The sequence below is a fragment of the Thalia democratica genome, chromosome 4 (assembly GCF_965202585.1).
Source record: "Thalia democratica chromosome 4, ktThaDemo2.hap1.1, whole genome shotgun sequence".
Classification (NCBI taxonomy): Eukaryota; Metazoa; Chordata; class Thaliacea; order Salpida; family Salpidae; genus Thalia; species Thalia democratica.
In genome coordinates, this window is record NC_139168.1 from 62,641,436 (window position 1) to 62,657,909 (window position 16,474).

Here is a 16,474-nt window from a genome sequence, read left to right on the forward strand (position 1 = left end):
TAACATTTTTTAATGCTTTATGTACTACTTACCATGGCGTAGTAAACCGAATTCGTGCAAAGTGGTGCAGAGCTCAATTGCTTCTTTTTTTCCTGTTACATCTTTGTTTTCAACCAGCCAGTCTATAAACTTCTTGCTTTCAAAAGCATTCTTGTGCTTGTTAAACTTACCCACTATGAGCATACTTTTCCTGTGAGTTTTAATTTTAGTTATACGTATTGTTAAACAATATAAATAATAATACTAAGCTAAGTTGATATCAAGGTTTAAAGTTAAAGTCTGTTAGCGTGCTTACTCATATAAATTCGTATAGTGTTTGCAAGTTTTAAAAAACAAATTAGTATAAACAAACAATACATCGACCTGAATTTTCTTAATTAATTAATATTTCTGTAGAACACTAAAATGTTATACTTATTAAAAAAAAACTTTATAAGAGGATTGTACAAGCTGTGCAATCTGTGGTAGATCTGAATTCCTCTCGCCACGACCTCCTGAGCCTTACTCAACCCCTTGTAGGTTCCGTCATCGTATCTGAAGCAGAACAGGGTCGAGTCGTTCTTAAAGTTGCACTTGTCGCTCACTGAGTATAAAAAGTGTATTGTTTTATGTTGACTGGTGATTAAAATTTTTGTCAGAAAAAAAAAATTCAAGAGTAAAAAAGAATATATATGTTTAAAGCACAATGAAAGTATTTTTTATATACAAAACTGCGTTTAATGCATATTATAAACTTTAATTTCCAAACCTTTATTTAAGTTCTTGATAAAAAAAAGTTTCACAGACATTTACAAAATTAAGATAAAATAAATTTATACATTCCTAAAAAATATAAACTCCAAAATATTACGTTCATAAAATTAAACAAAGTCTAGTGGTGATAAAAAAGTTACATAGATAATAACTTTTTCAGTTATTTTTTTTCCAAAGCCAATTAAGTATAAAACTATATATGTGAATAAACTAAATGATACTTTTTAATGGTAAAAGCAAACTACTTGAAAACTTTAAATACATTTATGTAATATATACCATGGTGAATTATTCCACAATCCAGCAATTCTTGCCCAAGCACGATGGCTTCTTCTTCAGTAGATGCGTCTTTGCTACTTTTCAAAAAGTCAACAAATTCGCTGTAATAAATTTACAAGTACTTGTTATCATAGCATTAGTAAGAGATAAGCAGGCTTGCCACAAGTTTTTGAGAAATTTCCTCTTGGTTTTCTGAATTTCTTTCATGTTTTAAAAAGTACACGTTTTTGGGTATATTTTTATTTTTAAAATAATTTTAAGGTAAGTAAATGTGTTAAGTAGTGTAACGACATTAGATATATATCTTACAGCTTCTTTAAATGTATTTTTTAATTAAAACAGTTTTTGATGATGACAAACTATTTTGCTTTATATGATAGGTTTTTCGTGTCAAATCAAAATTTTACTACTTAACATGTTAAAATTGTTTAAAATTCCAGTTTTTTAGGAATTTTTTAGCCTACATTGTCAAATTTCAGGCTTTTCTAGGATTCTAGGTTTGTGGCAGCCCTGTAACATTTTAGAAAACATAGGGTATAAATATCAGTTTTTAAAGCGTTAGGTAGGTAGTAAAAGTTTTATAGTAATTAAATTGTTTTCAGACAAAGTACATAAACGTCAGCTTGAAAGTATCCACGCAACAATAAAATTGAAGCATAAATTATCTTAATAAAATATTAGACTTTTCTTTTGTTGTATGAACTATTTTGAGATTTTAAATATCAGAAAGTGTGTAGTTTATTTAAACAAACCAAGTATTAATCAAAATAAATCTAGACATGCTAACAAAAACTAAATTAAGTGTTTATGAAATAGTGTAACAAACTTAAAAAAAAAATTTAATAATCCATAAAAACAAATTTAAATACTTTAGTACTTGTTCTTTGAGCATTCTTTGAGACTAATGACATTACAATGTTCATAAAAGTGAAAAAAAAAACAAATAACTACCTCCCAAAGAAAGAGTTTTTGTGGGTTTTAAGAAATGACGTGTTAGTTTTCAAAATGCCGGCCATCCGAGCTCTAAAGTGAATGTCTCTACCACGAGTTTGCATCATATCTAGTGAATCACGATTACAAGCCTTCATCTCTGTATATAGTATGCAGCTTTAGTTAACTTATATTAATGTGAAATTCTTTTAGCGTTTAGATTCAGAGTATCATCATAACTAATTCTTTTAAACAACTGTATAAACGGTATCTTAATAAACACGGTATGAACTTTTTAGTTTTCTTAGTCGTAACAAAAAGTTAACGATAGCTCACAATAGGCAATTAGTATAAACCAAAAAAATCATTCAGCTAATTTTTGTTTCAAAAACACTAAAACAACTAGTGATCTACTGTAATAGATTTGAAACCGGAACCGCCCGGAAACAGCTTTCTTTTGCTTGGAACCGGATCCGGCCGGACTCTAGCTGAAATTTGGCCGTGTCCGGATCCAGTTAGTTTGAAAAGACTTTGTTTTACGCAATAAGTTGTTTTCAGTTATATACTTAGATTGTTGTGGTTTGAATATTTAATATATATATATATAATTAGTCAAGCGAAACAGACTAATTAAACTTTATTTAGTCAATCATTTGTTGTAAAAATGCAGGTACAAACAGTAGTTTATCAAAAAGTTATTAAGTTCTCATCTTAATTATGACCATTACTTAATCTACTTTTGATGCAAGCTCAAGAAGTTTTGGAGAAGGAAATTTTTGCTATTTCAATTATAATAAATTTAAGGAAATATGATTTGGTTCTTTTTTTAAATATGAATTAGAAACTGGGTTTACACACGGTCAGGATACTCAGAATAATTCAAGATAGCTTTGTAAATTTAAGAAAATATATATTCTAGTTTTTACTTAAGTAACACTTGGTTGAACTCAAATTCTTATAGTTCAATTTCTTATAACCATATTTAATGATAAAAAATTTAGTTTTAATACTTTTGAAAAGTTAGAAAAACGATTTAAAGCATCTGATAAAACTCAAGATGACTCGGAATAGTTTCTTTGACAAAAAGAATGACTACGCTGTAGAAATATAAGACCAATCATATTATTTTTAATAAAACTAATTTCTAACAGTTACACAGTATATTTCTTTTTAGTTAAAAATGTCATTGCATGGAAATTTCCAACGTAAGTGAGGAAGACCCTTGTTGTTCAATTTGCTGTTTTTACAATAAACTCAGTAAAAGAGGTAATGCTAGTTCGTACAGCACTTCTTCTTTACTAAAGCATTTGAATTCAAAAGATCAAAGAGAAATTTTAGAGGCTAGAAAATCATCATTATCATCCAATAAAGCAGTCAGCAATAGTTCGTCCACAGCTCGAAACAAAGGAAGCTAAAAGCAATGAACCAAGCTAGTATTGAGTGTTATCGCCCTGTTAAACAATGGTAAATAAACGATCAAAAAGCAATCAAATTTCATTAAAAAAATTGTTAACATGATTGCTATGGACAACCAACCGTATTCAATTACTAGCAATCAAGGTTTCATACACCTGTTGGCTGCTTTAGAGTCAGGTTACTTGAATCCGAGCACTAAGTACTTCACTTGAGAATGGGTCAATTTGTAACGAGCGTCACTTTTGCACGAAGAGACACTTTTGCATGAGCGTCATTTTTTGACGAAGGGTCACTTCTGCACGAAGTGACACTTTTACACGCAGGGTCACTTATGCACGACACGACTTTTGCACGGCGTCACTTTTGAACGAAGGGTCACTTCTGCACGATGGGACATTTTTTCACGGCGACTCTTTTGCACGGAGGGTCACTTTTGCACGATGTGACACTTTTTCACGGCGACTCTTTTGCACGCAGGTTCAATTTTGCACGATGTGACACTTTTTCACGGCGACTCTTTTGCACGCAGGGTCAATTTTGCACGAGGAGACGTTTTTGCACGGTCGTTAACTTTACGCGGCGACATTTTTACACGTCAAAACTTTTGCCCGATGTTACATTTGCATAACGAAATTTTTGCAAAGAGTCGCTTTCGCACGGCGTTATATTTTCACGATATACTTATGAACTGCTAAAATTTTAAACAATTAGTCAATTTTGAACGGAGCTTTACTTTTGCACGCTTCTATTTTTTATTTTCTCAGATAAAAATTTAGATAAATTAAGCTATTTATTTTTCTACTTTAATTATATTTGCTTTAAACGAAGTTGTTTTGAATGAATAAAATGTGGTAGTTTTTTAATGAAATTTTAATACAAAGTTTTTATTTGAAGTTTTACGTAGAACATAATAATAACGTAGCACAATTCATTAATTCATATTTATAATCTTAATTTAAATAAACTAGATAAACACAGTTTTTTAAAATTTTATTTAAAACAATTTTGAACACTTTGAATAAAAGTAATCTGAATTTCGTTAATTTTTAAACATAAATACAAACTTGATTTAGTAGGGCTTTACAAAACGAATCTTGAGACTGATTTTTTACTTATGTTCTCAAGATGTTAGAATTAGCATTATAAAGTTGTTAAACAAATATTTTAAATATATTTTAGTTTTAAAGCAACTGCTAAATCAAAAATAAAAAGATTTAGTTAATTCATGAAGTGTAAAGGTATTTCAGATTTTACTTGATGTTTATTTTTCAGTTATATGAAAAGTTTTAATTTTTAATTTAGCGTGAGAATAAAAAGAGCAATAAAATAGCAATTCATGACTTTAACTTTGATTATAAAACTGCTATAATTTTGAACGTTCTGTTTTCAATAACTAGATTGCTAATACTCTTGGTTGGTATCTTTTCTAAGCAATAAGTCTACTAAGTTATCTATACAGAGTAAAAGCTTTTAACATTGTCTCTCCATTTGAAAAAATTAAAACATTTTCGCAATACAAAGTTCATAGCTCTGTTTAGTTATTTTAAAGAGTTTCTAAATACTATAGCTTCAAAAGTTGATCTTAGCAGCAAAATTAGTCTTTTCGCAGATGAGAAAAAAAATTTACTAGTCGAACAAAACTTAACAATATTCCTTAAAAAAAAATTACAATTGGCTCAGGTAAAACAAATAAAAATAAAACCCTAGTAAATAATTTTAACTTAGTTTCTAAATAAATTAAGTTTTGTGTCCCTGGTATGAATCTTTTATAAATAATTTTGTTTTATACTTTCGTTACTTTGTTGCTAACGTTAACTTTTACTGTTTAAGATTTTATATCTTTTATTTTTTGTCTTTAACATAAGTATGTTATAAAATTTTAGTTTTTAGTTTCTTTTTGTGTTACAGATTTGGTACTAGCTAAAAAAAAACTTTTAATCGGCCTGCATGCAAAAGTTATGTTCCGTGCAAAAAAGTCATCGTGCCAAAATGTCGCTGTGCAAAAACGTCACCGTAAAAATGTGACGTTGTGCAAAGGTATCGTTACGCAACAATGCTGCCGTGAAAAATTGTCATCGTGAAAAATGTCGCCGTGTAAAGATAAATCCGTGCAAAAGTGTCCCTTCGTGCTAAGTGACGCTCGTGCAAAAGTGTCCCCTCGTGCAAAAGTGACCTTTCGTGTAAAAGTGACGCTCGTGCAAAAGTGACACCCACCCACTTCACTGATACAATGTTTTCTCAGACTTATGAAATTTTAAGATAAAAATACAAGCTGAGTTATTAGAAGCTTCGTTTTTGTCATTTACAAGTGACATTTACAAGTCTCATCAGCACCATGTTTTTATTCACACGCTTTAAGTGATAATTAAAGATGCACTGTTTTCAGAAAGTAACATAAGTATGTTAATAGCGAAGGTCCGTAAAACTCTTGGACACTTCAACCATTCTTCTACAGCGTGCTAGAAACTAGAAAAATCCAGGTCACTTTAGGTTCATCAGTGTCAATGCAAAAGCCTTGTTACTTGTGTAACATGTTGAAACAACGTAAAACTTAACCTAACTAACGCTGAAAACATTAGAAAAACTAAAAAAAGTGTCCGGAATTACATAGGTATACAACAAGTTTAAACCCAAAAGTATTCTTATACCTGGTGTATGGAAACTTGTAAGCCTCATTAATGAACTGCTCGAACCTTTTTACATATAAAATCAGAAGTGTAGTAAAAACTAGGCATTGCTGTCAAAAATAATCCCGCATGCAGCAGAACTAAAAAAGTGTTATAATCATAAAGCTAATAGTTCACCAGGTCTAGATCAAATAATTATACAACCTTTGCAACCCTAGCCGAAAATATAGAAGATGTTTTCGAAAGAAGGTTTTATACTACTAATAACAACACACGGATAAACCTTCATGATAACGACTTGTTTTTACTCACAACAGATGTTGATCTACGGTATCGACTTGACTTTTTCCCTGCTAATCTCAAACAGAGGGTTGTAAGGCTGTTGAAATCACAAGTAAAAATCATAGTTGTCGTGAGACTGGTTAAAGTGGTCCAGTTCCTCTAATACCGTCTAATAAACCTAATCTCAAATACCTACAAATTATGTTCCCAGAAATTCTTTGTTGTTCTATTTTAAATTTAAATCGGAAAGAAGTGCAAACACTCACGAAAGTGAGCAACAAGCTTCAGTTGATCAGGAAATTGAGATAGCATTTAATGCTTTTTAGCTGAAAAAAAAATATTTTTTGAAGTAGCTACAGAAGCTGAGGTCTTGTCTAGGTAGAACTCAGACAAGAAAAAATACACACATCTTGCAAAGTTTTAAATAAGGTATCTTTTGGCACCAACGTCTTCTATTTATTTGTAAAGGTTATTTTCTAAAGCTGGTAATTTGTACTAACAAAAGCGAAATCGATTGCTTCTAAAAACCGGCGAAAAACTTTAATTTATTCATCAAGACTTGAAAAAATTTCTTTGTAGCTCAAGGGCGGTGATATGAGTAAGTGCTATTCACTAAATTTCTTACTTTTTTAAATGTAAACAGTTGCTAAAGAAGTTACTGTAAGTAAAATTCTAGTGTAAAACCTATCATAAAAAAAGTTCGTTATTTTTTTTAATCATTGTAACATTTAATTTAATTTTATTTTACGTCATAAAAGTACAAAATTCAAAATTAGTAGTATAAGTAGCTTTAAATTAAACATTTAAACTGAGATTTCGCATAGGTAGACTTTTTGTTTTTTTACAACGTTCTTTTTCGTAGTGTTCAAATAAAACATTTAGACAATAACACTGTGTACTATTTGACAATAATACTTTTTGCTAATTAATGGTATTTAATAATTAAGTTTTATAAGTTTGTTGAAACTAGATAAAACTTAAAACATTTAGGATCGGGACCGGCCAGATCTTAAGTAGTGGATCCGGTAGATCACTTAATATAACAGCTTTTGGGTCAGCATTTTGTAATATTTTTAAACAATCATTAACTACTAAATTACTTTTTCTCAAGTCTCTTTCCTCAGCAAACTTTGAGAGCCATTCATTTTTTTCTTGTTTAGTCGTGGCACTAAGTGTAAACCACTTATTTTTCGCTGAGTTGTGTATTTTCCATGCATACGGATAGCTCCTCTTGTATTCGGTGAGCTTTGAATTAATAACTCTCGAAGAAGTAATAACTGAAAAAATGTTAGAGTTTAAACATAAAAATATACGAATCTTAAAGTCTTATTTTTCTTATTTCAAGTTAGAAGTACTTAGTTTTAAAATGTACATTACAATATACTTCACAGTGTATAACTTCAAAATTAAAAATATTCTCTTGTTTTTTTCAACATTCATTATGTAAAACAACAACATTTAAAGTTTTGGTTTTGTTCAAAGACTCACTAGATAACAATTTGAACTATTTTCATTAACTAATTCAATTTATACTTCTATGTCAAAAGTAAACAACATTTACTTATTAAAATGTTTTTATAACTTTAGTCTAAACAAAACAGTAAAAAACTTTAATACTTATTTTTAAATGTTTTCTTTGTACAAAAATATAAAGTATTTACAATGTAATTTATTTTGCTACTGTTTATGTATTCCTGTTTATAATTAATATAATGTTTACCTACTAAAATGATTTTAAAAATTTACAAAAACATAAACTACAGTTTTTTTTGAACTAAAGTTTTTTTGTAAAATTTTTTATAAAACTCTTCTTTTAATCTCAACTGTAGCTTAAATATTTAGTAATGCATTTTATATAAATATTTAAAATTAAACTCAATATTTTAAACATAAAAACAATACATCTATGAAGATATCAGTGCTTTTAAGTTTTTGTTGTAATTTTTTTTTTAGTGCCTACTTATTGCAGAAAATTGATTTTATGTAGCTTAAGAAAAAAATCTTTGCAAGACAAACCGATTTCGCCTTCCGTGTTTTCAATTTGCATTTTTTCGGTGGCGATTCTTCCTTTGAAGTCCCACTTCTTCCTAACTGACCGTCTCCTCCGCTCAATAGTCCCACCACTTCCTATTTTCAAAGTGTTTTGGCGGTCAATGAACCTGTGTTGAAATAAAAAATTTTACTTTTGTTTTTTTTTCGTTTCGATACCTTTAAAAGTTTAAATTACGCAACTTTATTGTTATTGACAACTTTATCGTTATTAAATAAATTATTATATAAAGTTCTATAGTATTTTTCTAATTAAGGATATTTTAGGCTCACTTACTAGAACCTTAGATATTCTATTAAAAACATTTATTAAAATTCACAACTTTATAGTAACAGGTAATTTCTATTGGTTTTATTGTTAAGAAAATAAAATGTTTTTTTAAACAGTATAGTAAAAAGTAAATATTCTTATTTTTTATCATTAATATACAATGTTGTTTAAGAAGTTTAAACTTAATTAACTGCTATAGTTGTCGAATATATTAATGTCTAAATCAAAGATTTTACTAGAGTTTTTTTTTTCTAATTTTGTTTAATTTTTTCTTTAGCTACTTTTTTGTTTTTGTTGATTAACTTTAGTAAATTTATAGTTTTGTTTTTAGTACAATAGAAGAATTTTGACATACTTATTTTTTGTACCAAAACTATGTTCTATCTTACTTAACTACATGGATATAATTTGTATAAGATAGCTAGTAGTCAAGTATTCTTAATGATTCTAGTATTATTAGGTGTTTAAATTTTCATGAGCTTTAAACTAATGTAAGATTTAAAACAACTGCTCTGACAAATTAAAACAAAGCATAAAGTTTTGTGTTACAAAAAAAAGTCAAAAAAAGTACTTTTGAGTGTTTGATTTTTTAGAGCAGTAAACGAGCAAGTTGTCGAACAAAAAGAATTTTCTTTTTTGAACATGATCGGCTGAATCTTTGTTGAGCTCTCCTTGCTTGATCAGTCTCGTGCATGTGTCAGCCAATCTGGCACCCTGTTGTCACGAACAACATTAAAACGAAATATCAAAAATGTACGGCTGCGTATGATGATAGATTAATTAAGAAGTTTTAATGTTTTTTTTTTTCAAATAACCTTGTAACTTTTTAAATGTAGTTTTAAAATTTGTTATGAAGACATTAATGCATGAAAGTCATTATAAAACATAAGTAAACTGTTCTATGAATTTAGCTCAGTAAACTTAGCACGTAGTTTGAAAACAAACATTAAAAATATACAATTTTCCAGGTATAAATTACAATTTACATACTAAACGTGTTCGTTTTAAACTACACAATAAAAAAAATCAGTTGCATTGCTTTATTATAGATTTATTATAGTTTTTGGGATTCGTAACACTTTACCTACCAATTTTAAATTTTACTTCCATATTATTTACTAAACAAAATTTACGTTTTTTAATGAAATACAACTTTTATACATAGCATTATTAGCTGCATTATAAGCAACGTCAGACACAAGTTCAATATTTAGAATATCTGCCAAAAACACAAACCTCCCAGTTACTGATTGTACTTTGAATTTGTTCAATTTCTTCAAGGTACTCGAACTGCCTCTTGGCCTCATTTGCTCCGTTGCAAACTTCCTCAACAAGAAGAAGCGCTTCCTTGATGTGATCGTGATCCGGGTGATCCGACGGAGTGTGCTTCAGCAAACTCTGCCATTTAAAACTTTTATTTTACTCTGAAACGTTTTTTTTAAGAACGTTATAAAGCAATTTAAATTAAAATAATGAACAGGTAAACTTAAAGTTTTTATAGGAATATAGTGTTCTTGTTAGTAGATGCTTTCAAAAAGCTTTATTTAAGACTGGGTTTTTATTTTTAAATTGTAGTAGCATTAGCAATGTGTAAAAAAAGTACGAGTGTGAATCAGTGGCGTAGCGTGGTATTTTGGTCAGGGGGTGCGCAAATTTTTTCTCAAAAAATCCTCATAATTAAAACTTTTGTAGTTAGCTATAAAAAAACTTTTTATAAGTAATATAATTGAAATAAATTTACTAAGTAAAATAAGTTCGTTAACTGTTTTAAAAAATATTTATATGTTACAAAATTAAACAATTAAATAAAAGTATAAATTTCATTAGAATTACTTATGCTTGCAAAAATGCAAACTTACTAAATAAAAATCGTTTTTATTACTCATAGTAAACTTTATATCTTTAAAAATTAATATATTCAATAAAACGAAAGTATCTGTTTTATTTACAAAAAAAAATATCAATCTCTTTAATATACAATACAACAGTGATAACAACACTTCATTGCACATAATTTTAATAAAGTTACACAGAAGTTAAAATAGACCAACTTTATAACTGTTATTACAGTTTATTACAAATTTGTAAAATATTTAAAAGTATACTTTTTAAATTTAATTCATTTGATTGTATTTGTTTAAAATAAAAATCACAAACAAAGTTTATTTCTCATAGGCCGACACGCTCATCTTGTATGTTTACAAAAATAAAGTTCAGAAAACTAGCAGTAGTCTTAACAATATCGCATAAAAAAAAAATTATAAAATTGTTTAATTTTTCTTTAAGCGTGACGTATTTTTGTAGACTTTATAATAATCTGCCATAAGGTTATACTACAGCGGTGCGCTACATTAATTGCGTACTTTTTGAGTATAAATTCTTATGAAGTTATTGAAGTTATAAAATTTTTCCTTATGGAGTTTTTCATCAACATCGGTGCGCGTTTGCAAATTTTGCACCGAATCAGTATATTGAGTAATAACATGTACTTTCCTAACTTGTCACTAAATGGTATTCAAAATTTCGTTTAACTTTTTGAATACTTGATAAACATAGTTGAAAAAAGGCAAATTAAGCAGAAAAACAAACTATAAAGGATAAAGATATTACATTCTTTTTTTTACATTTTTCTTTTTTTGGGTGGCACGTATGCGCCAGTGTCCCTCCCCACGCTACGCCCCTAGTGTGAATATTAAAAATGTAAAAGAAAAATCATCTGTAAACTAAAACTTTTAAAGGTTGAAAATATTTTGTGAAAAACAAATAAAATAGAGCTTTTTATAGATATATTTTCAATTTTTTTTTTAGTTTACGGTAGTACACGTAATAAATAATTGTTTCATTAAAATTTTTCTTTTAGATATAATTTTACAAATTATACTACTTGTGAGGTACTTTTATTAGCTCCAACCCTCAAAAGATATTGCTTGGTAAGTCTTAATCTAAATCAGAGAACTACTATAACACTGTTTTTTATTTATCAGTAGCATAAATTTTGTATGTAAAAAATGCTAAACTTTTTTAAAACGATATAAAGTTAAACTGCTCATACAGAAAGTTATAATGAGAACCATAAGTAGTTTCATAGTTTTTTCACAAAAAACTAACCTTCAGTAGCAGAGGATACTTACACAATCTCTGAAATGGTGAAATCAGAAATCCTTGCAAAGAAAACTCATTCTCAAAACCTCCTAATGCAAAACATCCCTGTAAAGAATATTAAATTAAATGTTATTCAAGTATGTAAGTTTTTATTCAAGGGAATTACTAAACGTGTGACAAAAACAGACAAAATATTAAACAAGTTTGTGCGAGAGATGGTTATTAAATTTCTAGCAAAAAATCAAAAGATTTTGTTTCATGTTAATTTTTTTAAAGTAAAATAAAAATAAAGTTACTGATATCAACTGCAATTTGTCTAAGAACTTCAAGATTTACGCTACACACTTGCGATTTTAATTGCTAACACCGAAGTTTATAAAAAATAAAATATCTTTATAAAGTTTTTCTGTTATATTGATTAAGTTGCTAACTAATAAAATTCTAAAAACAGATATGATTTTTGATACAAGCTTTTTTTACAACTTAGTTTTAATGAACTTTTGAAGATTAAAAACTTACTTTTATTTATAGAAGTTGTAGAAACAAAAACTTACTCGACAAATACAATAAGAAAACTATTTTGTATATATTAAAGTTTAGTATAAACCTGTTACCTTACTTGTTATCATCAAAAAATTAGTTATAATATAAACTAACAGAAAAATTTAAAAATACTAGACAGATAATAGGCTCATAAAAAAAACATTAAAACTTACTTTTAAAAATGCTTGGAATTCTCTATTCTCCGATAACTCATTCAATTTAGCTTGTGATTGATGAAAATTAGAACAAAACTTTATGTATTCCTTTAGTTCTTCTAATTTCTTTAAAATATATGTTTACAAGTTATTTAAAACTTTGAGTCTTTTTATTAACTAGTTACACACATCTTACAGTTTTTATTAAGGTTTAACTTGGAAAATAATAACTATATATTTATTTCAAAGGTGAATACTTTTCTAATGTTTATATAGAATATTAAGTCATATAAGTATTAATGGTTTTTATAATTAGTTATATCCTAATTTGTACTAAATCTTATTAAACGAAAGACTCCTGATTTTATGTAGAAATTAAGGTATGTTCATCAGAAGTTGTTTTATAATCAAACGGCAGCTTCATTAAAAAATTAATTTATATCATTAAACTGTTTTTTTAAACCTTTAAAATTAGTTTTTTGTAACAAATCGTTATCAAACAAAGTTAAATTAAGAATTTGATATGTATTTTATATTTTTGAAAACAATGTCATTTAACTAGTAGCTACTTTAACAGAAAAAACTTTTTGTTCTGTTAAATACAATCTAAGTATAGTTGATAGCTAGCGGTAGGGGTCAAACATGCACGAGGAGAAACTTTTACAGAAAAGTTAATTTTGCACGGTGAAACTTTTGCAGAAAGGGTTAATTTTACACAAAGACACTTTTGCATAATTTTTTTATAGTATTACTTTTTAACTATCACTGTTTATACTAACCCTTGCCCTCGGTTGGTAATTTTTTTCTTTTCTTTTTTTGATTTGCTATTTATTTATATTTTTTATTTATTTTTTTAGTAATTTCTTTTTGATTTTTTTTAATTATCATTCTTATCCCTTATTATTACCCTCAGTCGGTACCTTTTTTCTTCTTTTTTGATTTTTTATTAGTTTTTTTTTTTACAGGGTTACCATATGTTTTTGGCAAATTTTCTCCATGTTTTTAAAATTTCTTGCAGGCTATTGAAATTACAATTTTCAGCGTCTTTTTTTAGTTTAAAATTAAGTTTAAGGTAAAAAAATGTGTTAAATAGTGTAACGACATTGAAAAGATATCTTAAAGCTTCTTTAAATGGATTTTTTATTGAGAAAAAAAATTTGATGATTACAAAATATTTTCATCTATCTATACGATAGATATTTTGTGTCAAATCGAAATTTTACTACTTAACATGTATAAATCGTATAGAATTCCAGGTTTTTTATTGATTGTTGTTAAAAGTTCCGGGATTTTTCAAAATTTATCAATTTCGAGGTTTTTTTAGTTATTTTAGCCTACAATGTCAAATTGCAGGTTTTCCCATGATAGTTTTTTTGGCAACCCTGTTATAACTGTTTTTTTTACTCTCGTGCAAAAGTATCACTTCGTGAAAATTTGACCCAATTAATAGTGCTAAAACTATACAGTTTTAACAAAATTTTTATTTATCAAAAGTTAATGCAACTTAAAGTAACTTAAACTATTAAATATAGATATTTGTTATTTATTGTATAAATCTCAAAAATTTATAAAATTTTATATAAAAGCAATTGTAGTATACTCTTTTTAACAAAGGTTTACATTTATAAGGAAAAATTAATAAAACAAATATGAATACTCAAACAAAACATATTTATTAAAAAAGTACAAGAAAACTCACAAAACTTAGAAATGCTCTGCCAATACAGTCATTGAAGTTTATTTCTTCTGAAACACAGCTTTTAAGTTTTGTAAAAAGTTTTTGGGTTAGCTAAAAAAAATTACAAAATAAGTTGACGAAGCGAAAGACAGTTTCTTGTTTTACAAAGCAGATATTTTAATAAAGTATCAGCAAAAAATAAGGTGAAGACTTTAATATTTCCGGTAGTTAAAAGTTACAACTTTTAACTAATTATATAAAACCCTGTAACTTTGCATTAAATTTTTAACTGCAGTTAAGATTGAATTAAGAAAGCTTTTTTCAACTTTGTTTATTTTAAAACTAAATAAACTAAAACTAGTGGGTACTTTTTTATAACTTTATATTAAGTTTCAGAACATTGGAAAACATTCAATAACTTCATTTAATATGAAATAAAATTATATTCTTTAAAAAACTTACTTCGTATATTTGGTCTATATTGGAAAGTAGTACTTTGACTGTACCTTCTTTAATGAGTTCATCTGTTTTATCGCTTTCTTTGCTCTCTAAATTTGGTTTAAAGTGCTGTGAATAAAATTATTTATTGCATAATTCTTATAATAACTATTCTACTTATTTAAATAAATATTTGCGTTAATTTTTTTTTAAGTTACAGGTTTTTAATATTTTTTTTATGGTAATATGTTCAAAGTATGTGTTATTTTTTACAATTATTCCAGTTAAAGAAGATCTTATAGATTTTAAAAACCTCCTAACAAATAAGTATGTTTTCAAAATACATTTATTTTAATTTAATATATGATTTGGTTTTATTGTAACTTATTTAAACTTACAAAACTTTTATAACATTATCAATTTCTTTTTACAAATTAATATAAAAATTAAAATCTTTATAGCTTTACAACAAAGTAGATGTTTTTTTCAACAGTAAGACAACATTTTTGCATTGAATATAAAAGATGTTATGCAGAATCTTTTTAAAAAACAATAAATACCTAATACCTTTAAATTTTGAAATACCTTAAAACCACATAAATATACTAACTTCTAACTAAAATAGAATATTAAACAAGTCTTAGGTGTTATGTTAAGCAACAAATAAGCAATTTAAAGAAAGAGGTAAACTAAAATGATGCATATAGTATGATAAAAAATTGTGTAATTAAAAAGAACAAATAATTTTAAATTAAACTTTTACTCTTTTTTAGTGTTTTGATTTTTTTCATTTTATAGTTTTAAGTATCAAATCATTAATGTAAATAGTTAGTTTTTTACTTTAATCAAACTATTTTTACTTTTAGTATACGGGCTAACAACAACATATCTTTAAAAGTACTGAGAATGTTTATAAAAAATTATCTATTGTGTTTTTTACAAAACAAAATTAAATTCTAAGCTATTTTAGACAATACTAGCTCTAAATACTGTTTTATATAGAAAAACTAAACTTTGTTTTATTTTTAGAGCAAAATTAAATTAAACTATACTTCTAAAACTAAATATTAAATTTAGTGTTTAAAATATAACTCCGTAACAAAAAAAAGTGAAGCTAATTTTTTTGATACAATTTTTAAAAGAGTTTAGTAATTATTTCATAGCTAGTGCAAAAGAATGCAAAATAAATAATTATCTAGTTTAAACTTTTTACATAATAACACTTATACTTAATTTACATAATACAGTAGTTATTACAGTTTGGTGGTAATAATCTTTATTACAATAATGAAAAAGATGTATAAGTTTACAGTTAATATTATTTTGTTAACAACACTAAAATTATAAAAACTACCACAAATAAAACTGATGAATTTTTACTCAAAACACCTATAACAACTCACAGTTACTAAAAATTTTAATTTGTCAAAGTAAGTTTTTTCTGTATTTACAAATTCATTAAGACAATGAATTCTCATTCTGATATTCTTTTGTCTTTTATCTTCATTGTCTTGTTCCATTTTAATCTTTTAATTGACACAATTATGTTCACATGTAACCGAAACACAAATTTTTGACTATAATGTATACTACTCTAAAAAAAAATTTATTAAACTTTAGATATATATTTTTTGCTTCTAAATTTGTTTAACTAAAACTAATTTTTAATATAATGCATTTAGTAGTAATAAAAATCATTTATTCACTTATATAAATTAACTTTTTTAAGAAATAAACTGTAGTTGTATTACCAAATACTACTGATTAACTTACAAATTGGATTATACTGTGTTAAATTAATCTTATACAGTAAGATAAGAAAAATAATATATATCTTTAGTAAACTTTTTTAGATAATTTAAAAATATCTAAAAACAATAAATATCAAAAATTAAATACATTTAATGCTGACTAAAACTATGAGTAAAATAAATGTGTATTCCAATTTTTT

The 16,474-nt window shown here is 26.6% G+C and overlaps 1 protein-coding gene across 1 annotated transcript in view; it reads right to left on the minus strand.

The window, feature by feature from the left end:
- The window catches only part of LOC145833525 (phosphatidylinositol 3,4,5-trisphosphate-dependent Rac exchanger 2 protein-like), a 35,023-nt gene extending 18,980 nt beyond the window's left edge, over nt 1-16,043 (minus strand). The window contains exons 1-11 of the mRNA XM_082940697.1: nt 15,975-16,043; nt 14,548-14,652; nt 11,716-11,814; nt 9,844-10,005; nt 9,179-9,321; nt 8,304-8,446; nt 7,388-7,564; nt 1,984-2,122; nt 1,033-1,133; nt 430-583; nt 33-190 (exon numbers count right to left, since the gene is read on the minus strand). Coding sequence (XP_082796823.1) covers nt 33-190; nt 430-583; nt 1,033-1,133; nt 1,984-2,122; nt 7,388-7,564; nt 8,304-8,446; nt 9,179-9,321; nt 9,844-10,005; nt 11,716-11,814; nt 14,548-14,652; nt 15,975-16,043 — 1,450 coding nt within the window. The remainder of the gene's footprint in view (nt 1-32; nt 191-429; nt 584-1,032; nt 1,134-1,983; nt 2,123-7,387; nt 7,565-8,303; nt 8,447-9,178; nt 9,322-9,843; nt 10,006-11,715; nt 11,815-14,547; nt 14,653-15,974) is intronic.
- Between the last annotated feature and the right edge of the window lie 431 nt (nt 16,044-16,474).